Genomic DNA, 27,860 nt, shown 5'->3' with positions numbered 1-27,860 from the left:
GAGACAAAGAATACTATCAATATAGAATTTCGGAATATAGCACAACTCCCTTTGCAAGCATGTGACTGGCACCGGAACAATTGTTTTTTCGTTGGATGGTCGATTTGACTGAGGAACTATCCAAAACAAAATTAAAGTACAAAAAAAAATATTATTATACCAGGAATTAGTTTGGACGATCTTATCTTAAAAAAAATGGAAAAGAATGGAATTATGGGACCATTTTTGGACGGTTCATTGCAATACCAAGAATAATGAAGTAAATGGGGGAGAAGTAGTGTTTTAAGTAATGTCAAATGATACGTAGCTGGCCCTAACAATTTAAATCCGATTGAAATAGTTTCTTCACTTTGGCGTAAGAGATAAGATATCGTTAAAAATGTCAATGAACCATTTATATGTGGTGTGGATGAACCAAGTCTACCAGTGTTCGAAGATAGTAATGTATCAATTAATAAATATCAAACCGCTGGTAGTTCTGATACAAAAGAATTGTCGGCAAGTGATCAAGAGACACCCGAACCAGTGTTAGTTAAAGCACCAAACCTCGCAGTAGTCGTCCACCTCAACGATATGGATGGAATTAATTTATTGTATCAAACTTGTGACTTCGATAACTTCCAATCACTTAGTCAGATAGAATATTAATTCAAATATTAATTTCTTAAAAAATAAAGAAAGCGTATAATAATATTTCTTGTTCGATATCGAACAAGTTATTTCGTCACTAGGTGTCGCTGCTAGTCGATGACGTATTTGAGAGACTTCTCAGTTGTGAGTGTTTAGACGACTGTTTTACTTATGCTCCAAGATTCTTATATATTTTTAGTCCTGCTTTTATTTCAAAATTTTGCATTTTGGTGGTTTATTTAAAATGCTTTTATAAATTGTTCAAAGTATCATCTGATGTGCAGCGCAAGTCTGCTAATTATTGCATTTATAAAACGCGGCGTCAGTTCCGGTTTGTTGTAATTGTCTGTTTTGATTTATTGCACTTGTTTGTGCGTGTGTTCGCTGCTGCATATTTCTGCTTGTGCATAGCGCTCTCGCAAACTTTTGATATTGCTTTTTGCTCCAAACAATTTTTTTGTGTACGAATTGTTGTTTTTTGAGTGTTTACTTTCTCTAATCTCGTGCACCGTTTTCGTTTTGCCCCGCGCTCACGCAACTTGCTTACCCTTGTAATAATTATGTTGTGCTGTAAAAAACCTTGCACGTTCAAGCAAGCTGATGGTTCTGCACTGCCGCAATTTGTGAATTGCTGGCTATGTGAGAATATGGTGCATGCTAAATGCACCAGGCGAGATAGCAACAAGATCGCTGCAATTGCCAAGAAGGGCTGCGGCGGCTTGCGTTGGTCGTGCCCAGAATCAATCGACAAACAAATTGATTTCTCCAGAATGTATAATTCTGTGTGAAATCAATTCTTAAAATTCAATTATGTAGCTAAGCAGCTCTAGCGTAATTTTGACTCGAGTTTTGAGTTGCTTCGCAAATACCAATACGAGTCTCCAACCAATCGCCGGTTGGAGCAGTTGCCTTCTACGTCTGTTCAGACACCTGCCTCTCTTGTCCCTGCTTAGCAATTTGCATTTATCTCCAATGTTGTCAATATCGCCTTCTCCTTCTGCACAATTACCCCTGTATCATGCTCCGTAGTAGTCCCAGTTGAGCCCGTACCTGATCCTGTCCCAGTTATCCAAACTGCCTCAGCCCCGTCAGCTAATGACCACTAAGGTAGACCTGCGCGCAATCTTGCCCAGATTATTAAATACAGTCTTGGTGCCTCTTTAGCTCCTGCAAGTCTTGTACTACCTGCAGCGCCTACTTCAACGGTTGTTGCCTCTCGTAGGCAAGTTTTTGTGTCTTGACTTTCGTCGTACACCAATTCTGAGTCATTGGCAGCCTATATTGCTTTCAAATCTTCAGCAAGCGTGTCAAAAACCAAATTAAATTTCTCCACCCCTCATGAAATATATTCATTCCTAATAAATGTTTCAAATGATATGTTCCCAATCATTTCTGCCTCCGCACATAATTGTTCACGAGTTCAAGCCTAAAAGCGTAACAAGCCTGTGACCACTCCAGTCCCTTCAATACAGGGTACCATTTCTTCCCCAACAAACTTAATTAATCTTCTGACCAAATCTCTATTCATTATCAGAATGTCGGAGATCTCTAGCTAAAACAACATCCTTCAATTCGGTTATAATTGCATTTTCAGAAATAGGGTTAAATTCAACCACATCTGATTTTGTGGTTTTTTCAAATAATTTCATTATGCATAGAAATGATCGGACGACTTGAGGTGGTGGGGTGTTAATTGCCGTTAAAGTCACTCTTTGGACAGAACTTTTCTGTTTCAGTACGCCTACTGACGCTGAGATTGTCTCAGTTAAAGTGTCTTTTCCTACAAGAAATATCTGCATTACATTCTCTTATTCTCTTCTGATATTCAAGTTTATATGAAACATATATTATACATATATTATAGACTACATGCTTGATCGATTGGTGTTTCAAATCAATTCAACTTCTAATCATTTGAACAGAACACTTGACTTTGTATTTGTTAACGACTACCTTATTTCTAATGTGTCTAGGTTCCCTCCTTTTTCTCTTCCTGAGGATGTTTTTGATCCTACTTAAGAGGTTCAATTTTAATCCTCTCACTTCGTACTCATCACCCAATAGGCCCCGCCGATGCTTTCGCAAAGGTAATTATTCATTGCTAAATCAGCTTAGTTATTCAACCGAGTGGTCTTTCTTATAAGACTCGGCTGATGTGAATACTGCTATTAATTTTTTTATAACACCTTAAACTGCCTCTTAGATATGTGTATTCCCAAGTCCATTTCTTCGACTACTTCTTTAAAACCACCCTGGTTTACTCCCAGATTGTCACATCTAAAAAATTTAAAATCTAAATATTTTAAAAAGTTTAAAAAATCCCGTTCGTGTACAGACTTGGCTAAATATTCCATAGCCAATATTATGAGAATTATCTAACTCGTAAAAGGCAATTTACCCAAAATCCAAGAAAGTTTTACAATTTTTAAGCTTGAAGAGTAAAACTTCAAGCTTGCCATCTTCTTTTTCTCTCGGGATGGATAAAACTAGCAATGACTTTAATTTTGATAGCCTCTTTGCTTATTATTTCTAATCAACTTATTCTTCAGTTTGTTCAAATAATAATTCTTACCCTTATTCTATTTCTTTCTCTAACTATATAACTCCTCCCATTATATCACACTCCCTCTCCTTTTCGATATAAATTCTTTAAAATCTTCTTACTCTCCTGGGCCTGACAATATTCCTAGCTGTCTACTCAAGGATTGTAGTTCTTCCCTTCTTTATCCATTGCTAAAGCTTTTTAATTTATTCCTTGAATCTTTCCATCTCTTTGGAAAGAATGTTATATCATTCCTCTTTACAAGAAAGGTGGAAAGTCTGATAAACGAAAATTCCAGGGGCATTGCAAAACTGTCCGCTATTCCTAAGCTTTTTGAAATAAGAATCACTTCGAAACATTTCTGCAAATCAGTTGTTTTTTCTTCTGTTCAACACGGACTGTAAGGAATCAGTCAACTACCACCAAACTGCTTGAGTTTACTTCCTTGGTAAATTATGCTTACCTTTCGAAAATGCAATCTGATATCATTTACACTGATTTCAGTTAAGCATTTGACTCTGTGCCAATGACAATTCTACTTTTTAAGCTAGACTGAATAAATCTCTCTCTGTCTCTTTTGCTTTGAATTAATTATTATTTATAGGGTGGCACCCAAAGAGTAATGCTGGGGCTGACTACCTCTAAACAAGTTCACGCTACTTCTGGTGTTCCTCAAGGTGGTCATCTTGGACTTTTACTCTTTACTCCGTCGTTAACCAACCGTAGGACGATTCTCGGTGTTGTCCTTCTACATAAGTTGATTATTGGCGATATAGATTCTCATTTCTACTACGATACTACTATCGCCCCTTATTCCTATCTACGTGTACAACAGACTACGCTATGCCAAATCCTTTTCGCGTGCTATGTAAAAATTATAAAAGTTTGCACCACGTTTTCTCTACTGAACTTTCTCTACCCCTAATAAAATCGTTGCTTTCAGGATACCTACGGGAAGTCGCTGACCATTCCCAGCTATGAGCAGGGGCATAGCTTGCCGGACAGACTCGATATCCGATTTTTATTTATCGATTGCTTGGAAACGGAGTAAGTTATCGATTATCGGAAACAAACTCGATCTGCTCAGGAACTAGAAGCACCTACATCTAAAATTTTAAGTCTCTAGCTCTTATAGGTTCTGAGATCCTTGCGTTCATACATACGGACGGACGGACGGACAGACAGACGGACATGGCTAGATCGACTCGGCTATTGGTGCTGATCAAGAATATATATACTTCATGGGGTCGGAGATGCTTCCTTCTGCCTGTTACTTACATTTGGATTTTGCACAAATACAATATACCCTTATACCCATTTTTAATGGGTTCAGGGTATAAAAAACAATAACTTTATAAAAAATAAAAATAATGTAGTTATAAGGAGTGACACAGTTGAGCGTCAACCATCAGCATGACAAGATTATGATTACATAAAATAAATAACACAATAGCATTTAACTTAAATAACTAGTCTTTTAATTATAATAATCCAGCAATCGTTACAACCATGTCCAAAGACATGGCGGTGGTATTAGACACTCCGCTTTTTATTTGAGCCCTTTGTCGTTTTTGGCTCGCTTTAAGGTCTCGAAAAAACATGGGTAGCTGGCTTTGCTTCGTGCCACTTGAGTCCTTGCCTTCAGGATTAAAAATGTCGACTACATTCTGCCTTGCATTTTGTTGATTACATAGTCTTGGGCCGTTTAAGACGAAATCCGTCACTCCCTGGTTAATAGTCTGGTTACCCCTTAACAAGACGACCCAGTAAAAATTTGTCGAATCCTTCGACTAACATGAAATCTTGCTTTTAATCTTCCAGATTCAACTGGCCCATAAGAGTCTCAAAAGATTTGATGCTTTTTGGAATACTGTACAGCAAGCCTTCGCCCTTTTCAGTTTTCGGTGCATAAACTATACGGCTTGAGCAATTTTCAATATGCATTGCACATTTGTCTTTTACTGTAGGAAATCTTTTAGAAATTTTGGTGTTCTTATGAAATCGGGCTATACGTGGACTAAGTTAAAATTTTATTAACGTCAATATTTTTCTGGTAGCTATTTTCAAAACCTTCGTAATGCATAAATTATCACGAGTGTTTCAGTTCAAAACATAATACTTAGATTCAATTTCCGTTGTGCGTTTCGAGTAGTACAAAATTGTGCAAAGCTTCTTATCATCCTTCCTTTGCATCAATAAATAATAAAATACATAACACATTCTTACTACATGGGACCTGCATCAAGCGTACACCACGTGGTCGGGTCCTGAACATGGGTGGTGCCGGAAGAGAGGCAAGTAAAGGTACGCAAATTTGCTTATCCTTAGATAAAGGGGAATGCGATGTGTGAGCTTCATGTAAAGGGTACATAGTTTTTCAAAAACCCTTCCAAACAAATATGTCTTGTAGTGAATATTTAGTCAGCTGTCTCACTCGCAATAAGGCATTCAGCAAGTTAGTATGTGTCCGCTGAAGGTCGTACGACAATAACTACAGAGACAGGTCAACGGCCACAGGTTTTACTTCAGCGACGAAAATGTGCGGGCCGTCCCGTCCAGCACATATCTGGGACTTCGAGTGGGTCATAATAGGGTCAGGGCAGCTTTGCACTGGATCAAGAAAGATCCAAGAGAGTATAAGCAAGTGGAAGGATAGCAGGACATCATCAGAATAGGCAAAAGTATTAAAGGATATCCCACACGTCGTTCCTTTCTTTCTACAGCGAACCCAGCAGTAGGAGTGCTCTGTGAGGATTCTGTACGATCATTTAGAGACACCAGAAGCAAATGCTTGGGTACCAAATTCACCGGAGTGCCCGAAAAATGAAGCAAGAAATTAATACGTACTTTAAGGAGGCGTGTCTTGCGACTGCACAACATAAGGCAGACACAACTATTGTAACTTATAAAATACCAACGAGAATATATCATCAAAGCTAAATACGAAAACAACGGGCTTAACGGACACAAACCTGAATCAACCACGGGATAAACAGAAGGTTCGTTACTGGCACGTAGGCCTTGCAATAATAATAACTTTAAAATGGTACCAGCTTGGAATATAACCATAGAAAAAGAGAAGTGGATTGTTATAGCGCTACATTTGAGCTAATAAATGCAGGCAGACTTGTCGCGATGCGACGACATGAATGCAAACACATATTCTCGACAAACAGTGTTTGATCCCATCTGGAACGAGTAATTAGCTGCTGGCGAGCCATGTTCACTAAGGAATCTGACCATCAGTTCGGATTTCGAAAGAATAGGAGCACTATCGATACTGGTTTAGGACTTGTGTAAAAATGAAATAGAAGGCAAGCGCTGGCGCAGCGGCGCTAAAATATAAAGTCTCTTGACAACGCTAGATGTAAAATTGGCCAATGGCACTTTCCAGACTGCAGATCTTAGAGTATCCCATAAATATTGTTGCCAGATATTTTAAAGACAGTTTTCGACATGGCTGCAGGACGACTTAAGTACCCTATTACAGCAGGCGTCCCGCAAGGATCAGTGTGTGGACCCTTGCTATAATATATAATGTACGACGGAATGATCCGACTTACCCTACCACCTGTTTGCAACATCGTAGGGTTCACAGACGACATCGCAATCGTCACGGTGGCGAGAAGAACCACTGAAGCAGCACAACAGGTGACAGCAGGCTGCACAAAAAAGGAAGGCAGTATTCATCAGCAGCCGGAAACCAGAGAAAACCGCCGACATTAAAGAGGATGACAGCTAGATAATATTCGAGCCCGCATGTAAATATCTGGGCGTCTTGTTCGACCATATGCAGTATCTGGAATACGCTGAGAAAAAGGCGAATCGAGCTACTAATGTACTTTCCGGCATAATACCGAACACTGGCGGGCCTTTAACAACTATCAGCTGTTAATCTTAAACCAATCGTTTGCGGAAAATCAACTACTATATTCGGAACTGGCAGGAAGTGAGTAAGGGCTACATAGTTCCACACAAGCTCTCAGCCAATTCTGACTCATGGCAACAGGTAGGCACTACTTCAGCGGTACCAACATAAATTCAAGCGATGCCATTGACCAGCATGATCTACGATCATTCTCGGTACAGGCCGACCCCGCCTCAACCTGAACTAGGGGCTACGAGCGGGCTAAATTACACTGGATCAGTAAGGTACCAAACGAGCACAACGTGCACAACTAACGACTATCGGAGGATACAAGGACCAACGGCTGCTTCCTTAAACAACATTGTGTGCTAACCATCGTTGGTGTCTTCTGTGCCTGTATTAGATGATTCTTGGGTATATTGTGGGTACGCACCATTGTTTCCAAACCGAACAGTAGAAGAGATCTGTGCCAAATCTGTGAGGCCGATAGACACAAGCGTATTCTAACAAACACACGATGGAGCCGGAGTATCCAGAAAATTAACCACGATACCAAGGCTTACTCTAATAAGGCTTATAACAACTACTGTATCATATAAAAATCGAGTAATCTGAGAGTACACCATTGAATTTTTATAAGTATGGCGCTAAAATGTTTAATCATTTTTTTATGAGCCATATAGCGGCAGTTACATAATTTCTTGTGCGTCGCAGACCACTCGGAGCAAATTGAGGTGCAAGCAATATCTCTCGTTGACGCAACCCAATCAGCTTCTGTATTTATTCATAACACGATAATCGATAATAGTTTAATCTTGATTGTGTGTAAGGATTTAGGTTAAAATATATTAAATTAAATTAAATACATTGAAATCAAGCTCTACTAAATCATACTTCCGTGCCATTAGCGGTAACGTCAAACAAATTTATTTGAACTTTTTATTAACTTCTCTAGCGCACTTTTGTCCAAAAATAATTATGACCGCGTGCTCCAGTTGTCACTTGCAAGGACTTAAAAGTAGATCAGAGAATAAAAGTCATTTCTACTGGTTTAATGAGGAAATTTTATTAATACTTATATTTAAACTCCATGCGAAATAAGTATTGGACATTGACCTGAGCAATATCATAGACAATAAACTCATTATACAACAACGAAGATGTGAAATTGGCATCAGTGATAGGCTTTCCTAGTGGTATTTCAACACCATCAGCTCGTACATATGACTCTTTGGGATTTGGCATCGTGCGACCATGACCAAAACAGCTATGTTTACCTTTTGGTAACTTGTTTACATATTTGGCAGCCGTACATTCCATCATGTCACCTAAAGCCACTTCAGACAGAAGCAAAAGTCCTGTAGAGTTTTGTTGACTGGTACAACAATAGTTTGCCGATTTGGACACCATATCTGCAAAATAAATGCCCTTTCCGAACATATAGCCAGTTGGTGGTGCTTCTGGCGGAGCAATTTTCAGACCATGCGACAATATTCCAACAAAGTTTGTAAGTCGAGAACCGTGCCAAAGCAATTTACGGTTTTGTAGCTTCTTAAAAGGCTTAAAGCGCCGAGCCTCACCTTGTCGAGCTACCTTAAAGACATCTATTACTTGAAGCTCGTATGAACTATGTGTAGATGCATGAGTATTTTGCACGTACTTGTTTAAAATTGTGAATTCTTCACTGTTTTTGTCAATCGGTTCCAGATGTGTTTTTAATTGTTCGTAATGTTTATCCAATGGATTAATATTACCCAAATGATCCTCGTTCTTTATTAAATTATAGGCAACTTCTATCTCCGCTAATGAATCCAACATTTGCCGTAAATTTTCTATCTGTTCAATTGTTTCAATTAAAGGTGGTGCATTGACTCCAAAACTATGCGGAATTAATGTATAGAATCGATTACTGGCATCAATAAATCGAGCATTTGTGCCAGTTTGCTGAATCAATTCATAAATTTCATTTACAACAGTATATGCCGACTGCAGTTGCTTTAAACTAAGTTTGCCTAAAGGCATTTTTTCCAAATCTATGTGGAATTCCATCATTGTCTTCTTCATTGAATCGACATCAAATATAAGTTTTATTAAATTTTGAACTGACGGTTCAAGTTTAGAATCAATATTTCCACTGCTAGCGTCATTTACTTCCTTATATTCTTCATATTGTATATCGATTGGGTACATACGACCCGGTATTTTAACAAAATTATTTCTGTTCCTAAATTCATTTCCGGTCTTTTCTGCGTACACACTATGAAAACATTGTATAGCATCCACTACAGTTTTGAAATCTTCCACCTTTGAGCTTCCAATAGTTGTTCCAATTCGACCCCAAGAGCGAAAAATCCAATACCTATATAAATAGAAAAAAAGTAAAACATTAAATGTAATATGTGTAATATGCAAATTGTGAATTCAAATTATTAACATACTTATTTTGTTTATCGGCTTCCAAAAGTTGTATCTTGTAATATGAATTCTTGTTTCGTTGAATGTCTGTTAAGCCAAGTACAATATTATATTTACTGTCGCCTTGAACATATACGTGTGCGATATCCTCCAGTCCACTATCAGGATCAACAGCGATTCCATTCTTCACTCTAAGAGTTACCGATTTTGGTACAGATTTTGTATAGATACTTTTCGATTTTGAGCTTTTTATATCTTCTTGAGGAAAGCGGCCTGATGGGTCGGTTCCCCAGTCGCAAAGAGTCATACTACATATAAAATCAATAGCGCCAGAGCTATCCGATTCTACTGAATCAAGATACTTCAGAGGAACAATATGTATTCCCAGGTCTTTTGCTTTTTTCATACGAGAACTGGATAATTCAACTTCTTTTTCGGTTGATATTATGGCAATAGTGTCATTGGTTATTTTGGTATCATATTTACCTCCCAACTTTCCGATACGCTTTTTTATTTCTGCTTCATTATCTTTCAAGCCGATAAGAGAGAATTTCAGGTTGTATAATGGTGGTCGTTCTCGTTTTATTTTTGGACTAAAATGAAATCAAAAAAATATTTTCATAAATTCACTTAATCTAAAAGATCTAAAAAAAATTTAATACAAGCAAAAGATAGAATAAGAGAACTAGTTGTGTGCGTCCTTATGAGGTTTTCAATCATAGGAACATAACAAAAGCATTGTAGTTGCATGATTTAAGGCATCAATAAGGTTTATAGTTAAAGCGTTGTATTTATCTATTGAACTTTTGACAAAGTTGTTATTAACAAATTTTGTTTGGTTACTAACCCATTTAGTTCTTCTGGATTTTTCTTTATGGCAATGTTTTTAGCAATAGTTAATGCACTTGGAGGAACATACTGAATAAGACGGGCTTCGGGCTTGTTTTTGAAAGCATTCAAAAAACGATATTCAGATTTAAGTTCATTTGGGATTTTGCACGAAGTCCGCTGAGGCTCAGTTAATAACTGTGTGCATTTGGTCCATTCTGATATGTTTCCGTTACAAAGGTAACCTGACTTGTTAAAGATGAACTGCGTACTCTTGCATTCTGGACAAGACTTAATTGCACCGAATGCCAATAGATCTGCTGCTTGATCTAAAAGCTTTTCCGAATCCCCAGTCAAAGGCTCCTGTGCATTATATATTAACAGCTTCTCGATATCTGATTTTTTCATTTCTCTTTTTAAATGATCACGATAATTAAACAAAATATCATTCTGCTTTTTTAACTTTTTCATCTTTTTTTTTTCCTCGATTTCATCATTAGGCTCTAGCTTCGGCTTCTTGGCGTCTGGGGTATCGTCAGATTTAACCACACTGCAAATGAATAAGAAAATAAATATGTATTTTATTATGCTTTTTTTTCTTTTGACCAACACCAACAGCCGAGTTATGTTTGTTTTTATGGAAACTAGTCGCTCATCAATCGGCATGCAGGGTATTATATCATTTAACAGTAAGTGTTGCATTACTTTTTACCGAAATGTCAAGCAAGGCTCGTGAATTATATAACATTAACAAATAAAAATCATTTAGCAAAAGCCTGTTTCAATGAAATTATTTATGTTTTTGGTCATCCACTCAAGTTCGTTAGGTGAAGGTGGTTGCGAGTTAAACAATTGCAGAGAAAACTATATTTTTTTGCTGGTCATTAACATTTCCATTTTATTAATAGTTGTTCAGCATGCTCGGGGTCCGGGTCTTTATTAAAAACAACAAAAAGAAACACCATTTTTTATACCCTGAACCCATTAAAAATGGGTATAAGGGTATATTGTATTTGTGCGAAATCCAAATGTATGTAACAGGCAGAAGGAAGCATCTCCGACCCTATAAAGTGTATATATTATTGATCAACATCAATAGCCGAGTCAATCTAGCCATGTCCGTCTGTCTGTCCGTCCGTATGTATGAACGCAAGGATCTCAGAACCTATAAAAGCTAAAGACTTAAAATTATAGACTTAGATGCTCCTAGTTCCCGCGCAGATCGAGTTTGTTTCCGATAATCGATAACTTACTCCGTTTCCAAGCAATCGATAAATATCGATATCGATATCCTGTTTTTTGGGCAATTTTGGTAAATAATAAGAGCTAGAGTCACCAAACTTGACATATAGCTTCTAAAATAGAATATATATATGCATTTGATGTTGGAAGAAGAGGGTTCAGGGTATACCCTAGTAGGGAGCTTCCGACTAGAACCTCTTACTTGTTTTTTACTTGTATTTCTGATAAATTTTGGAAGAACATCGGACGGTTGGGCACTAGCACCAAGAGACAAAAAACAATTAAATTAACATAAATGTATAATTTAGAATAGCTTACTTTATACGAGGAAGAGAAGACTCCGAGCAGAATACTCTGTAATGCTTGTTATAGTCAACATAGAGACCCCTAAACGGTTCATGCAAAGCATAATTAGTTCAGCAAAATAGAAACGGTAGGGGTACAAAATTACGTGTTAGTTTAGTAGGGATAGAGAAATTAAATTGACTAGTCAACACAGAAGAGTCAATTTCACCAGTAATTAATTTATGAATAAATATTACACCCAGCATAGTTCTACGATTAATTAAAAAAGGAAGGTTGATCATATAAAGTCTGCTGGAGTATGACGGTAACCGCACACGAGGATTCCAATTTAAACCACGAAGGGCAAACAGCAATCATTGTTACTGAACGGATTCAATTCTGTCCTGATGGAAAGCCTATTGTGGTGACTATAAACATGAGGCATACTCAAGAATAGGTTGCACCAGAGATATATAAAGTGTTTTTGTCGTGTACGGTTCGCCGAATTCCTTCAACCATCGCTTGATGAAACACATAACTATTCCGTCCTTATTGACCACAGTCTTAACATGAGAGTCGAATTTAAGTTTATGATCAAGGATGACACCTAGATCAGTAACTTCATTTGAAATACTGTTAACATGCTCAAGCGGTAAGCTATGAAGGATGTAAGAAACGTTGGCTAGACACCAAGACTGAAACGCATCAATGTCAGTTTGTAATAGATATCATGATGACATATTTTTATATGCAAGGCATCATTTTACATATTTAGCATACATTAATACTCGAGAGTGAGACAGTATCGAGGGAAGGCCATTAATGAAAAGAGTAACGAGTAACGACCCAAGATGACTGTCTTGAGGAACACCGGAAATCAGCAGAATACGTTTAGAACATGAATTTCTGAAAATAACCTTTTGCGATCTATCATGCAAATGCTCTGAAATCCATTTCAAAAGATTGACTGGGAAACCAAGAAGCCATAATTTTTGAAGCAGCAAGGAGTGGTTGACAGAGCCAAAAGCTTTACTGAAATTAGTATAGACGACGCTAGTCTGCGTTCTCTTTTTAAACCCATCAATTACAAACGAAGTAAGGTCAAGAATGTTAGTGGTTGTAGATCTACGCTTTACGAATCCTTGCTGGGAAGGTGAAATAATAGAACTACATAAATGTTGAAGTTGAGAAGTTATACTTGTCTTAAAAGCTTTAGGTATAGCGGATAATTTGAAAATACCTCTATAGTTTTCGACGTCAGACTTACTTCCCTTCTCATGGAAGGAATAATGTATGATTCCTTCCAAATGGTCGGAAAAGATGAAGTGTTTATTGAAAATTCAAAAATTTAAAAAAAAAGCAGGACCACCATAATGGCATGATGAGTAGCCGGCTAAGGTCGCTAAGAAGCGAGCTTACGGTAATATTGGGATTTAGAATGCAGTTTGACCTCTGTAAGTGATAAGGATAAGGCTGATTTTTATTATACCTAGAGGAGGAGTAGGTGGTTAAAAAAAGTTTGTTGGCGCTCTCATCTGCAAACATAACCGAAGAAGGCAAAATAGATGTCCTTCGTTAAGTATTAACAAGGTTAAGAAATTGCTTAGGATTATGTAAAAAATTGAAGGCGACAACGCCGAAGGTAGTCCTTATAACAGATGGAATTTTGAGTGGAAAAATTCGATCGGACGACTGCATAACGGGAGCAATCAGAATGATCCCGATTTCTTAAACTGGGTAATGAAGAGAAACTCAGACATAAAAAATCGAGTGCAAAGTATCATAAAAAAGTTTAATGGCAACATCAATGTCTACAGTTGGGATCAGTCGACGCATAAAATTTTAATGGCAACTTCAATGTCTACAGTTGGGATCAGTCGACGCAGAATAAAATCATTTCAGCTAATTCCGCTGCCTTGATAGGGACTCGGGCTAATAAATCGATTACCATTTCCAGAGTTGGATGAAAAGGGTCTTCAGGTAAATAAGTGCACAAAACTGTTAAACGAATCCAACACGAAAATTAAATCAAGAGATCTGTTTCTTGAGTTGCGCACACGATTAACCTGCCGTAAGGACATTTCATGTAGACCATGAATAAATTGGTTTGAGGAATATGGCAACAGAAAGTTTGAGTCTGATGGCGATGACCACTCGATTCATGTCCCCAAGAACTACTAAAGGGCCTCAAATAGAAAGTAGGGAGGATATAGATTTAATAGGATTTAGATGAGGTTGATATGTTGACAAATTAGATAGAGGGTAAAAACATGAAATATAGATAAACAAAAAACTACCAAATTCAACTCTTCAGCCACCATCTCAATCTCTGATATGGAAAGATTAATGCAAACTCAACAATAAGTACTCCTACTCCGATTCGGGAAGCTCAATCACACCTGTATGTATGTGGTGTATTTGAAGGTAAAAATAAACCTGTAAAACATTAGTTTTGATTTCGAGACCTTCGCCAACGTGCCAACATGCCTGGCTTACGACCTCGCCAATAAAGGCGCCCAAGACTGCACTGACGCTTTCAAAATAAACATAGTCATGCGTCACGACCACAAACGGAAGTGCTTTTCGCTATGGGGTTGACCTCATGGGTGGACTTAGAGACACACTTTCTTTACTACCATTACGGGCCGTAATTCGCCTAGGAATAATGTGGCCGAGGATTCCAGGATGGTTAGGCCAGCAATGGTCATTGCTAATGTCACGTAAATTTCCCTGTACATTATAAAAGGTGTAGGTGTGTACATTAAAAGGTGTTTTAAGCCCGCCAGCTCATGCAGCTTCCCATCTCGCCTTACCCTTCTTGTGTGTTGGTGAAGTGTTTAGTGTGCAATGCCATACCAATGCGCCTAGCAGAGGGTGTGGGGTGTGCATAATATAATAAAAAATATATGAGGTCAATAACGCGAAATTTTATGTAGAAACCTGTTCGAATTATAAAGCTGCGGTCTTTTAATGTCCTCGTCCAACGATTTTTATGCAGTTATCAGTAATATACTGACTTAATGTAATTACTAGTTCTAAACTTGCTGGTCACCCATCCACTTGTGGGCGTGATAAAGAAATGTATCACTTTGGTGCAGCGTGGATATAAAAAATATACGCAAGCCTTCAGCTCTTTTTCACGTTGCGAATATACATGTCAAATAAAATGTATTTTACTCACGGAAGAAGTTTTAAAACAAGCTCCTTATCTTCGTCTTTAAGGAGCTTATATCCAGGCAGGTTTTCGCCAGTGTCAAACCAACCAACGTCCGATCGCATTTGTGCAAAGCACTCCAAATGATGCCATACTTTTTGACCGCCGTATTTCATGCCAATTTCAGTATCGTAAACGGTTTTAAAGACTCGAACTTCATCCTTGCTTATTTTTAGTTCGCAGCCGCGACATGCAGCTCGACCTGATTTAGAGTATTCGATCCCAAAATCTTTAAGTGCTTCCTGTTCGGACTTTGAACGTTTGCCAGCAACAGTTACCGATATAGTTTCTAATAACAAAAGTTAGACTATTTTATTTTGAGATAGTCGAATATACATACCAATCAGTTTTGAGAGCTCAGTTTGGTCCGCAAACCTTAAGTTTTCGAAGTTCTTGATGTCCCCTACGGAGGCTGGTTTTTGCTTCTTAAAAAAACAGTCCTTGTGAAACCAGTTTGGCATTTTTCCGTCATGAAAGGGTGACTAAAAATAAAAATTAATATAAGTAAGACGCTCTAGTCGACTGAACTGATGCGTGCTGTAAACTTAAGTCAAGAAAGAACAAACGAGTCTGGAAATAGATGTGTTAAAATAAAACAAGTAAGAGGTTCTAGTCGGGAGCTCCCGACTAGGGGATATCCTGAACCCTCTTCTTCCAATATCAAATGCACATATGTATTCTATCTTAGAAGCTATATGTTAAGTTTGGTGATTATAGCTCTTATTATTTACCAAAATTGCCCAAAAAACAGGATATCGATATCGGTTTTTATCGATTGCTTGGAAACGGAATAAGTGATCGATTATCGGAAACAAACTCGATCTGCGCAGGCACTAGGAGGATCTACATCTAAAATTTCAAGTGTCTAGCTCTTATAGGTTCTGAGATCCTTGCGTTCATACATACGGACAGACGGACGGACGGACAGACGAACATGGTTAGATTGATTTTGCACAAATACAATATACCCTTATACACATTTTTAATGGGTTCAGGGTACAAAAATTGACATGACATAGCCCAAAGTATGCAGTAATTATAATATATATTTTTTTAACTTTCTTTTTATACATTTGGACACACAGAAACAGAAAAAACACCTTAAAAATTTTCCTATCATCCGTGTTATAAAAATGGTTCAAGTATCGGGTCTTTCTGCTATACTATCGCTGCATATGTTTTCTGTCTCCGCATTCTACATTGCTCGGTCCAGGTCTCTTACGATACCAATTAATTCTATGAATTTTTTTTTTTTTTTTTTTTTTTTTATTTTTGCTAATTTTCTGCTGCTTTTTACTTATAGCTACTTTTATCAGCGTGAGTTTTGGTTAATGATAGCTTAATTTAAATATTTACAATGTGTATATATATGAGCATGTTAATTTTGCTTCATTATAGTCGGCGTTTGCCCAGTTCTATGGGATAACTCTTGTTAACCCTCCTTCTTCGCCTCTTTAGCAGGTTCCTTGCCAAGACGTTAGGGTGGTTGCGGAGCTTAAATAAGTAACTTGCTGCTTGTTGATTGATAAAGTCTCCTACCATAGTAACCTTAAGGTCCTTTGCAATGTCTCGTGTTCGAATATACCATTCGGCTCCAGAGATTTTTTGCAAGATCTTGGCCTGCATGATGCGAAGTTTGTGAAGGTGCGTCTTCGCGGCAATTCCGTACCCCTAGAGTCCATATCGCCATGCAGGGGCAAGTATTACTTAATATATTTGGACTTTATTCCGAAGCGAGAGTTTGTTATTTGGGTTTAGCAGCCAGCTAAGATGCCTAGTTTTGCTTCTCAAGTTGTTGGTTACCTCGGTGACATGTTTTCTGAACGTAAGTGGTCTGTCGAGTGTAATCCCTAGGTATTTATGGCCACGCAACTGCTCTAAGAGCTCGCCATGAAGAAAAAGTCCGGGGTAGGAGTCCTTGCGCAGGGTGTGAGTAACCGTAGCACATTTTTGGGGGTTCACGGAGATAATCCACCTGCAAGCCCAGATTTCGAAGCGTTTCTGGTACTCCTGCAGGATGTCTGTTGCTTCGTAGACGCAATTATTCTTGGAAAGGATTGCCGTATCATCAGCAAGCGTAGCCACCTGGAGATCCTGCCGACTGACAAGGGCTATTGCCTTGGGCATATCGTGCGTGAAGAGGCTGTAAATTGTGGAACCCAAAACGCTACCTTGTGGAACGCCCGCTCTTATTCGTTTGGTATCTAAGGCTATGCCACCCTGTACCACTCGAAAAGTCCTCTCGTTCAAGAAGCTCGCAATGATGTTAAAGAGCTGCGGATTCAATTTGCCTTTAATCTTGGAGAGGAGTTCTGCGTGCCGCACCCGGTCGAAAGCTTGTTGCTTTGCTGCCACCACATACCCATTCACTTTTTTAATAAATTATTCTGTGACCGATTTTATTCTTTCGAATTTTTCCAATTTTTAATAAAACGAGAAAGAAAGGCAATACCCTAGCAGACCCAACCTTTTCATAATGCTTATATTGCTTTGCCCGTATCTAATAAGCACAGGCACAGCAATAGTTAATGCCGAGTTTGGTCAAGATATCTTGATAAACAACAAAGTTTTTTAATCAAAAACCTATTATTTGACCGATCGTTCCTATGGCAGATATATATGATATAGTGGTTCGATGTAAATAAGATTTTGCAAAATGAAGTGAGCATAGTGAAATCCTTTAATGGCGTGCTTAATCAAAATATCTAGAATGACATACAACAACTTAATTTTCGACCGATCGTTCCTATGGAAGCCATATGATATAGTGGTCCGATCTTAAGAGGATTTTGAATATATATGAGGAGCATAGTAAAACTAATAAATGCCTCGTTTTGTCAAGTTATATTGATAAACAAAATATCCTTTCATACAACTACTTAATTTTCGACCGATCGTTCCTATGGCAGCTATATGATATAGTCCTCCGATTAATTTATTTAAGGAGTATAGTTAAACTAAGAAATGCAGAGTTTGGTCAAGATATCTTGCAAAAAAAAATGTTTTTTATACAACTTAATTTTCGACCGATCGTTCCTATGGCAGCTACATGATATAGGGGTCCGATCTTAATAGAATTTTGCATATATATGAGGAGCATGGTAAAACTTAAAAATGCCTAGTTTGGTCAAGATATCAAAATTATAATACCCTCTGCAAGGGTATAAAAATTCGTAATTATACCGCCCAGAAAGACATTTTCTCAATCATAAATTAAATAGTTACTTAGCTTTCAGGAACCGTAAAGACTTTTCAATATGTTATGACATTTTCGAGTGGTGGTCAAAAATGTAGGTCGACCTCAACAAGAAACAACGTACACAAGTAAAAGGTTCTAGTCGAGTGCTCCCGACTAGGGAATACCCTGAACCCCCTTATTTCAACACCAAATGCAGTTCGTGCAACGCGATCGTTCGAAGTAATAAAGAGAAATTAAAAAAAAAAATATACACTTTTTAGTCATTTTTAATGGGTTCTGGGTATGAAAAAAAAAAGATTCCTTAGCAGAGTTAGAACACGCAACTGACCGCATTGCTTGCTATACCTCTACTCAACAGCTACACCAATATTTGATAATTATTGAGAAAAAAAAAAGAATTCAAATAGCAGCACGGAAAACAATCGCAATTGCAATTATGTTATATTTGTGCATGCATAAAGAAATTCTTGGAAATTGCGCCAGTTGCCCCATCCAATTGCGCAGACACATTACTTTTGGATTTTTCTTAACCGATCGTAATGAAATTCTTTACAGTACATCTCTTTGTACCATCGATTATTAGTGCAGCATCAAAAAGTCAATTGTATTTTAATTGTGGCTTAAATTGTTCGACAACACAATTTGGGCTATTAACTTAATTTATAGCTCTGCGGTGGTAGCGGGAAGGTGGCGATAGGTATAAAATGAAAGGTACTTGATATATATATAATATTCTAGAAGTAACATATTAAGTTTGGTGACTCAAGCTCTTAATATTTACAAAATACAAGATGTCGATATCTATTGATATCGATTGCTTGGAAACGGAGTAAGTTGTCGATCATCGGAAACAAACTCGATCTGCGCATCTAGCAAGTCTCTAGCTCTTATAGTTCTGATATCTTTGCGTTCATACATACGGACAGACAGACGGACATGGCTAGATCACTTAGCTATTTATGCTGATCAAGAATATATAAACTTTATGGAGTCGAAGAAGCTTCCTTCTGCTTGTTACATTCATTAGTACCAATTTTTATTACCCATTTTTAATGGGTTCAGAGTACAAATTACAGTTTTCAAAAATTTCAAATAATTTAATATAATTTTAATGTGCTTTTACGTTAAATAGACCCCCATATGCATCAGAAGAAGTTGGGTTGGTAAAATATACACAATTTGGCGGTACTTGTGTTATTTGCTATTGAAAATGTAAATTTGTTTTATTTTCCTTGCACAGTGTATGCTTGTATGTTTGTATGTATGAATAATAAAATTATACAAATTATCCGCAGACCAAGATCTTAAACAGCAAACAGAGTATGTCGATCTCAACATTCTATACATATAATTTGTAACCAAATTGAACATTTAAACAAATCGCAAACTGTCTTTCGTTATTTGAATGTATATCACAGAAGAAATAATTGAGCACGCCCAATGCGTATATACCGATGATTTCAGCAATATTAAAGCTACATCGTTACAAGTTAAAGACCTGGTAAAAGAAACAGTACATCATTACTGTTAATTATTATAATTATTATAATAGAGGAAAAAAAATACATCTTTGACAGAAATATTACTTCTTCACGATAAATATTAGATTCAATTAGGTTGTCTTAAGTTTGTAAAGGTTCGTTACTTATATAGATTATACATATAATCTAAAGAACCTGAACAGAAAATTAATTCAGTAATTAAATACCTTTTTGGATATATGGCTTACGGTTATGCAGATACATACATAAAACGAACTTTGAAGCTTGTAATTGACGAGTTTGGTGAAGATATCGTAAACCAGAACTTTCGACACGCCTATAATTAAATACCCTTGTAGACATGACGTTTGGTTGTAGAAATGCATATGAGAAGAACTGTGAAAAGTGCTGAATTTATTGAAGTATCAGAAAACATTTCCAATGGAAAACTTATTTTTCTAATAACTTTTCTTATGGTAGCTATATGACATGGATAGTCTGAATTTGATGAGATTTAACTCTATGCGTTACACATCTTGGCAGTCTCCTGAATCTGCTGTTGCAACCATTCGAAGAAAACCGATGTATGTAAACACACATATACACGCAAGTTTCACCCAAAAAAGGGTTGACGTTCACATTAACGTAAACAAACATTGGAACGAGGTGTCATAAACATATTGATACCTAGAAGTTTAAAGACAACCAACACAGATGCGCCGTTGACAACTGTCCGTAAAGACCACAACTATAAACAATAACTTTATATCGCTGCCTTCTGATGCTAACTGCTCCTGATGTGTACAAAACAATCAAAACGAGAAAGAAGGGCTATCTTCGGCACGCCAAAGATCTAATACCCTTGCAGACCTAACCTTTTCATAATGCTCATAGTGCTTTGCCCCTATCTAATAAGTACCGGGAAAATAGTAAATGCCGAGTTTGGTCAAGATATCTTGATAAACAAAATATGTTTTCATACAACTTAATTTTCGACCGATCGTTCCTATGGCAGCTATATGATAAAGTGGTCCGATCTTAATAGGATTTTGCATATATATGAGGAGCATAGTAAAACTAATAAATGCCGAGTTTGGTCAAGATATCTTGAAAAACAAAATGTTTTTTCATACAAAAACTTAATTTTCGACCGATCATTCCTATGGCAGCTATATGATATAGCGGTCCGATATTAATAGAATTTTGCACATATATGAGGAGTAAAGTAAAACTAATAAATGCCGAGTTTGGTCAAGATATCTTGAAAAACAAAATGTTTTTTCATACAAAAACTTAATTTTCGACCGATCATTCCTATGGCAGCTATATGATATAGTGGTCCGATATCAATAAGATTTTGCATATATATGAGGAGCTTAGTAAAACTAATAAATGCCGAGTGTGGTCAAGATATCTTGAAAAACAAAATGTTTTTTCATACAAAAACTTAATTTTCGACCGATCGTTCCTATGGCAGCTATATGATATAGTTGTCCGATCACGCTGGTTTTCACATATGTGCTGCGTGCAACAGAAAGAGGGAGTTCTGCATTAAGATAGCTTTAAAACAGAGGGACTAGTTCGCATAGAAACAGACAGACGGACATGGCTATATCGACTCGGCTGTTGATGCTGATTAAGAATATATATACTTTATGGGGTCGGAGATGTCTCCTTCTATGCGTTACACATTTCACGACAAAATTATAATACCCTCTGCAAGGGTATAAAAACGAGAAAGAAAGGATATCTTCGGCACGCCGATGATCTAATTCCCTTTCCGACCAAACCTTTTCACAATGCTCATAATTCTTTGCCCGTATCTAAAAAGCATAGGAAAAATAATTATTGTTGAGTTTGGCCAAGATATCTTGATAAATAAACATGTAAGAGGTTCTAGTTAGGAGATCCCTCTTCTTTCAACATCAAATGCATATATATATTCTATTTTAGAAGCTATATGTCAAGTTTGGTGACCCTAGCTCTTATTATTTACCAAAATTGCCCAAAAACAGGATATCGATATCGATTCTTATCGATTTCTTGGAAACGGAGTAAGTGATCGATTATCGGAAACAAACTCGATCTGCGCGGGCACTAGGAGCACCTACATCTAAAATTTCAGTCTCTAGCTCTTATAGGTTATGAGATCCACGCGTTCATACATACGGACAAAAAGGTTTATAATCAAAAACCTTGTTTTCGACCGATCATTCTCATGGCAGCTTTTGAAAAATTGAGGGGAGTGAGATCTTTAAATACCATGTTTTATTAAAATATCTTGAATGTCAACAAAGTTTTTCATACAAACTCTTCAATTTCGACCGATCGTTCCTATGTCAGCTATACGATATAGTGGTCCGATCCAGCTAGTGCAACAGAAAGAAGAACTTCTACAAAGATTTATAAAGATAGCTTTAAAACTGAAAGAAAACTAGTACGCATAGAAACAGACAGACGGACATGGATATATCGGCTAAGCTGTTAATACTGATCAAGAATATATATACATTATGGGGTCGGAGACGTCTCTTTCTATGCGTTACATATTTCACAACAGTATAATACTCTCTGCAAGGGTATAAAAACTGATGACAGGACTTATGGCAATTTTATTAATAATTAAAACAACATTGACATACATTAGAACTGAACTTGCTAACTTTATAGATTTAGATCTACGGGAGTTTAAACCAAAATTGCTATTACAAAAAAATAATTACAATAATAACAAACAGTCTAATGGACAGGACAACCAAAACTCAGGATGATACATAATTAACAGACTACCAAACAATCGATTTTACCAATTAACCTCTGATGAAAGAAATACCTTTTTTAAGGGAAATGCTTTTCAAATTTTTTGTTGATACTGAATAATATACAAGCATTCAAAACAAAAAAAAGTAAGAGGCTACGCTGAAATTGTGAAATTTCTGAAAAATGTTCGTGTTTTTAGCGATGATCAATCGAGATTTCTATCGATGTTGTTAAAAATGTGAAAGTATCATAACCATAAACATTTGATATATTAACGAAATCAAGCGCCAACTTTAAATAAGAAATATAAAATAGTAATAATCAGTTTTTAGAATTTAAAAATGAAGAAAAAAGTACCTAAAATGGACCCCTTCCTTCGAGAGCGCATTATTTGAGTTTTGGAAGAAAAACTTTGCGGTGCTTATGTAAATTAAAGCCAAAAAGCTGTTTATTTAAAGAAGCGGTAGTTTTCCTACTCACATGTTACCGAAACCGGTGGGACCCCAATATGTGAAATTTGAAAATGTGACATTTCATAAGCCAGTGGACAGAGGCTGTCAATAGTTTAGTAATGATTTATTAGTTACTAGTTAGTTAGTTTATGGGTTTATTTATTTGATTAATAGCTATGCTGTTTAAGCAGAGGGGTGGTGATAGCTATCAAATGAAAGATAGCTAACCTTGATAGCCCATAACTTACACATTTTTGAAATAGCAAACGAGAAACACTAAATGTTTGGGGGAAGATGTGTCAAATGTGTTTTCTTATGGGGATTCTTGCATTTCACACATTTTGCAGAAAAGAGACATTTTCAGAAATGTATAAGAAATGTGTTCAGTGGACAGAGGCTAGAACATTGGAAACAAACTCGTACTCACGGACACTAGGAGAACCTACGTGCAAAATATAAATTCTCCATCTCTTATAGGTTCTAAGATTCTTGCGTTCATACAGACGGACGGTGACAGTCTGAGATGGCTAGATCGATTCGGATCGTGATGCTGATCAAGGATAAATTTGTATTATGTCGAGGATGATTCCTTTCGCTTGTATAGGAATGGTTAATACAAGTAAACAAATGTTAATTACTCATAAATGACCCTACAGCGTAGACTGCTGTATTGAAATACTAACGGCAAACACGTACTCCAGCGTATGAATTGATATGTTACCTGTATGATCTATATGAATTTTAATTCAGTTTCACGAAGCTCGAATGAATACGGAAGGTACAATGTGTCGTGGATATTCACGGTCTTTAATTGCATTGCCTATAATGTCTATATCTACATAACACTAACATGTACATATGGCATGTATTTATATACATATGTGTAAACCTACTTGAACCATAACTGCAAGCCGAATGGAATCCTTTAAAATTACTGTTTTACATCCTTTACAAGAAGCTCGTCCCGATTTGGCATACTCTGCCATGTAAGGCAATTCGATATCCATATTTTCTATTATTTTAATATTGGTGCACGACCAAGCAAACTTTAGCGCTAAAATTTAATAATTATAACGCCGATATCAATATCGGAATTTTAATTACAACACTTATGCGCACTATAATAGTTAAATATCGTTGTTGTGCAACTATGGAATGAAACATCCAGTCCCATAGAATTCCCACTTCAAATTCCCAAATGCCAGACATCTAATAATAAAATATAGATATATAATTTTTATGTGCAACTCGCTATTTAAAATTAAATTTGTGCACATGCCATGAGTGAGTCGCTGTAGATTACTGTAATGCATTTTTTTTTGGCGATGACTCGTTTATCAAATCTTCTGTCTGCATTAACGAACAGCTACAAATATATAAAGAAATAAGAATTTGAAATCTTTTAAATATAGCGTTTATTTTCCAAACGTAAATTATTTGCTTTATGTTTTATTAATAATAATCAGCTTATTGCTTGTAAGTGCACGAAAAATATTATGTCTATAAACGAGGTTATATATATATAATACTCGTGTTGTTATATGACCATGTTTTTTAATTTTATAAATTATTCGTAATACTTAGTTGGCTTTCAAACATATCAAACTCATTTATTGAGTGCTACATGGATGTGGCGGCGCCGATATTTCATTGGCGATTGGGTTCGTTGTTATCGGCCACGCCAATATTTTGTCAAAGACAATATAAACACTAAGATGAGGAACGCCATACAACAAAATGCTACTATGCAGCATGCTTTTTTGAAAATTGAGAACGAAAACGAAATCAATAGCATTGCGCTCTCACAGCCGAGAGAACAAAAAAGCTAAAAATAGAATTTGCTCTCAGCTTCGGTTCTATGAGGGCCATGCAAGCAATTATGTTTGTATGCGTGTGAATATACATACATAACAGCATATTTGAATGTGTTGTTATCCACTGTCTGGCAAAGTCTCTGGCTGGCAAAGAAACAATTTTCTTAGTTTTTTAGCGCAGATCACGACCTACCCAAAATTTCTGTTGATATATGAATGCATTTTGTGTACTCCGTACATAAAAAATTTGTATTTTTAAGTCGATGCAAATATTTATGTAATTTTTTATATTTGAAATTATTAATTAAATTATTATTTTTTCAAAGATACATTTAAATATTATTTATTTTTTTATTTTATTATTTTTGTTGTTCGAATTATAAAGAACAAAGTACGCAGAGAACACCGCGAGGAGACCATTATAATTATACACACAACAACAACACATACAAACATACTTTAAAGATCTTATGCATGTATAATTCACGTATACAACGAAAGGTGCACGCATGCTATTGGCTGCGACAAGAACTTTTCTCGAGCATACACTGTCCAAAAAGAAAAGTGAAATCAATCTATGTGTGCTATTTTCTTAACATAGTTATTGCGCAAGAAGCGCCTTGTGTAAAAATTATATAAGTTCTTTAACTTTCCTGTAAAATTAATCGTTAATATCTAGGGTAATATATCATTTAAATTAAGCATGCATTTCATTAATAGAGCACAATCACTTTGCGTCAATCGTTAGTTCTAAGCTTTTTCGCTCAATGTACATGCCGTACGAAGCCTCAAAGGCCAGATGAAAGGCCAGGCCAGAAATTTTGCGTCGCATTCAAATGTATGGACGTTACTCATCTTACTGTTTATATTGTTTTTGATTTTGTGGTATGCGCACTTATCGAATGTCCACTGTAGTCAAGTGCAATAAAAAATGTACAGCTTATAGTATGTACAATCACACTGTGGCACCTTGTTGCAGTATGGTATATATCTCTTTCTCTTATCGCTGTTAGTAGCAATATATAAAAGATATACATAACGCAGCCGAACAGCTGCTGGCGTTACCGGCAGCGCATTTTCGTGGCCTAAGCTAAGATAATGCTAAGACAATTTGAAACGATTCATTAAAAAAAGAACATTCCAACCTACCACTACAACTTACTTAAGTTCAGTTAAGTTTTCGAATACAGTTTAAGCCGTACATATGACTAGTGCAATTCGTTCGGATCCAAGTGATGAATAAAAGAACCTACACTGCAATACATTGAAGCAAACGAATTGATAAGGGAAGCTCTACTCCTATCACTACAATCTTTTTGTGGCAGATTATCGGGGGTGAAGTCGGCCAAATAGTGGCGTCCAATTAATTGAATATTGGCAACATCGTGCAACATCAAAAAGATGGAAAGAAAACTGTATAGTAATAACCTCAGCAATTAGGAGAACGTACAGCGACTGAATCCCACGCCGAAGGAAGCCTGTCAGATATTCCCAGGCCGGAATCAAGACCACCAAACAATTTGCCAAAGGCGGGGCTCCAACAGAGAAGAACCGACCACCGGCTAGACCACGCTAACACCATCTGAGTGACTCAGTTCCATTTCGACCTTCCCCGCCCGGCAGAGTCAAACGCAGACTTATACTCGAGCTCCATGAAAGAGAGTAGATTTTTTAAACTATTAAATTTAGTTTTTTCCTAAAGTGCGAACAGTGAGGGAAAAAACCCAAAAGAAATGCCGTCTGCAAAATAAATAAAAAGAATGTCTATTTGTTGGCTCGTGCACGAGAAAAAATGAGTATATTCTCTATATATAAAACTGCTTGTCCTATCTGACTGACTAACTGACTGATTGGTGATCAACGCACAGCCCAAACCGTAATAGTTAGCTGAAATTTTCACAGTAGTTACTTTATGTGATGAAGGTGATGAAGGGATTCGGTATATACCAGTTCGGTATATATTATCAGCCTCAAACTCAATTTTAAAGTTCTTTGCTCAAACTTATTTGAGGTGTGTTTCATACACCCCTTCTTAACGAGCACTTACATCACATAAGGCTTCCTATCTCTTACGGCTTGGGCTGTGCGTTGATCAGCAAACAGTCAGCAGTCTATACAACCAGTTTCATAAACCGATCGACATGTGGGATCGGTAGTGCTTCTGAGCACATGTTTAATTAGGTGTCAAAAATTAATTGTCATTACAATTTTATTTCACTTAGTCGTTGTCGTGTTCGCCCTATTGTCATCACTCGCAATCACTGTGAATTATACAGTTGCTCGAGACAAAGTATATACGTGTATTTAACAGCATACATACACACGCACATAACAAGCCAGCTTCAGTCCGACTATTTTCGATCCGCTTTGTGTTAGCGGTGGCTGTTCAGTCGATTTTTAATTAAAATAATTAGTTATTAAATCGAATTTGGAGTTTGTGGCAACTAAAAATGTTTTGACGATAAAAAAAAAAAAACAAATGCAATGTGTCCATTGGGAGCATATTGCATTTATAGAGAGAAAGAGTTCTCAGTTGAGAGTGATTGACGTGTTTTACTTGTGCTCTAAAATTCTTATATATTTTTGCGCTTTTATCCTGCTTTTTATTTCTAAATTTTGCATTTTGGTGGTTTTCAAAAGCTTTTATTAGTTGTTCAAAGTATCATCTGATGTGCAGCGCAAGTCTGTTAATTATTGCATTTATAAAACGCGGCGTCATTTCCGTGTTCTTGTTATTGCCTGTTTTGATTCTTTTGCATTGGTACTCCCCTGTGCATACACTTGTTTATGCGTGTGTTCGTTGCTGCATATTGCTGCGTGTGCATCGCGGTCTCGAAAATTTTTCCTATTGCTCCAAACAATTTGTTTGTGTACGAATAGTTATTTTTTGAGCGTTTACTTGCTCTATTTTTATGCACCGTGTTCGTTTTGCTCTGTGCTTTCGCAACTTGCATACGCTTATAATAATTATGTCGTGCTGTAAGCACGTTGCACGTTTAAGCAGGCTGATGATTCTGCACTGCCGAAATTTGTCAATTGCTGGCTGTGTGAAAATATGATGCATGCCAAATGTGCAGATCTCACTAAGTGTGATTGCGACAAGATCGCTGCAATTGTCTATAAGGGCTGC

The 27,860-nt window shown here is 36.8% G+C and overlaps 1 protein-coding gene and 1 long non-coding RNA gene across 2 annotated transcripts; one reads left to right on the top strand and one right to left on the bottom strand.

The window, feature by feature from the left end:
* Window positions 1-592: 592 nt before the first annotated feature.
* LOC138911522 (uncharacterized) lies at window positions 593-4,613 on the top strand. The gene is made up of 3 exons (XR_011417151.1): window positions 593-774; window positions 4,116-4,219; window positions 4,292-4,613. It is a non-coding gene; the product is annotated as an uncharacterized lncRNA (long non-coding RNA).
* Window positions 4,614-8,080: 3,467 nt separating this feature from the next.
* Window positions 8,081-23,989, bottom strand: Parp1 (Poly-(ADP-ribose) polymerase). Its single transcript, XM_032440787.2, has 6 exons — window positions 23,810-23,989; window positions 15,365-15,506; window positions 14,992-15,313; window positions 10,303-10,833; window positions 9,479-10,048; window positions 8,081-9,399 (listed from the first exon to the last, which is right to left on the bottom strand). Exons 1-6 carry the CDS (start codon window positions 23,921-23,923, stop codon window positions 8,109-8,111), a joined length of 2,970 nt encoding a protein of 989 aa, XP_032296678.1. The 5' UTR covers window positions 23,924-23,989; the 3' UTR covers window positions 8,081-8,108.
* Between the last annotated feature and the right edge of the window lie 3,871 nt (window positions 23,990-27,860).

The sequence above is a fragment of the Drosophila virilis genome, unplaced genomic scaffold (genome assembly GCF_030788295.1).
Source record: "Drosophila virilis strain 15010-1051.87 unplaced genomic scaffold, Dvir_AGI_RSII-ME tig00001170, whole genome shotgun sequence".
NCBI classification, from domain to species: domain Eukaryota; kingdom Metazoa; phylum Arthropoda; class Insecta; order Diptera; family Drosophilidae; genus Drosophila; species Drosophila virilis.
The sequence above is the reverse complement of the archived record's forward strand: the minus strand, read 5'-3'. Positions and strand labels throughout refer to the sequence as shown.

Bases quoted from the DNA above. Each gene is read 5' to 3' on its own strand.
- Parp1 (XM_032440787.2), bottom strand. From the start codon at position 23,923: ATGGATATCGAATTGCCTTACATGGCAGAGTATGCCAAATCGGGACGA. The intron at 10,049-10,302 runs GTTAGTAACCAA...ATTTCATTTTAG, and splicing joins AATCCAGAAGAACTAAATGG to TCCAAAAATAAAACGAGAAC. The intron at 9,400-9,478 runs GTATGTTAATAA...CTATTTATATAG, and splicing joins GAAGCCGATAAACAAAATAA to GTATTGGATTTTTCGCTCTT.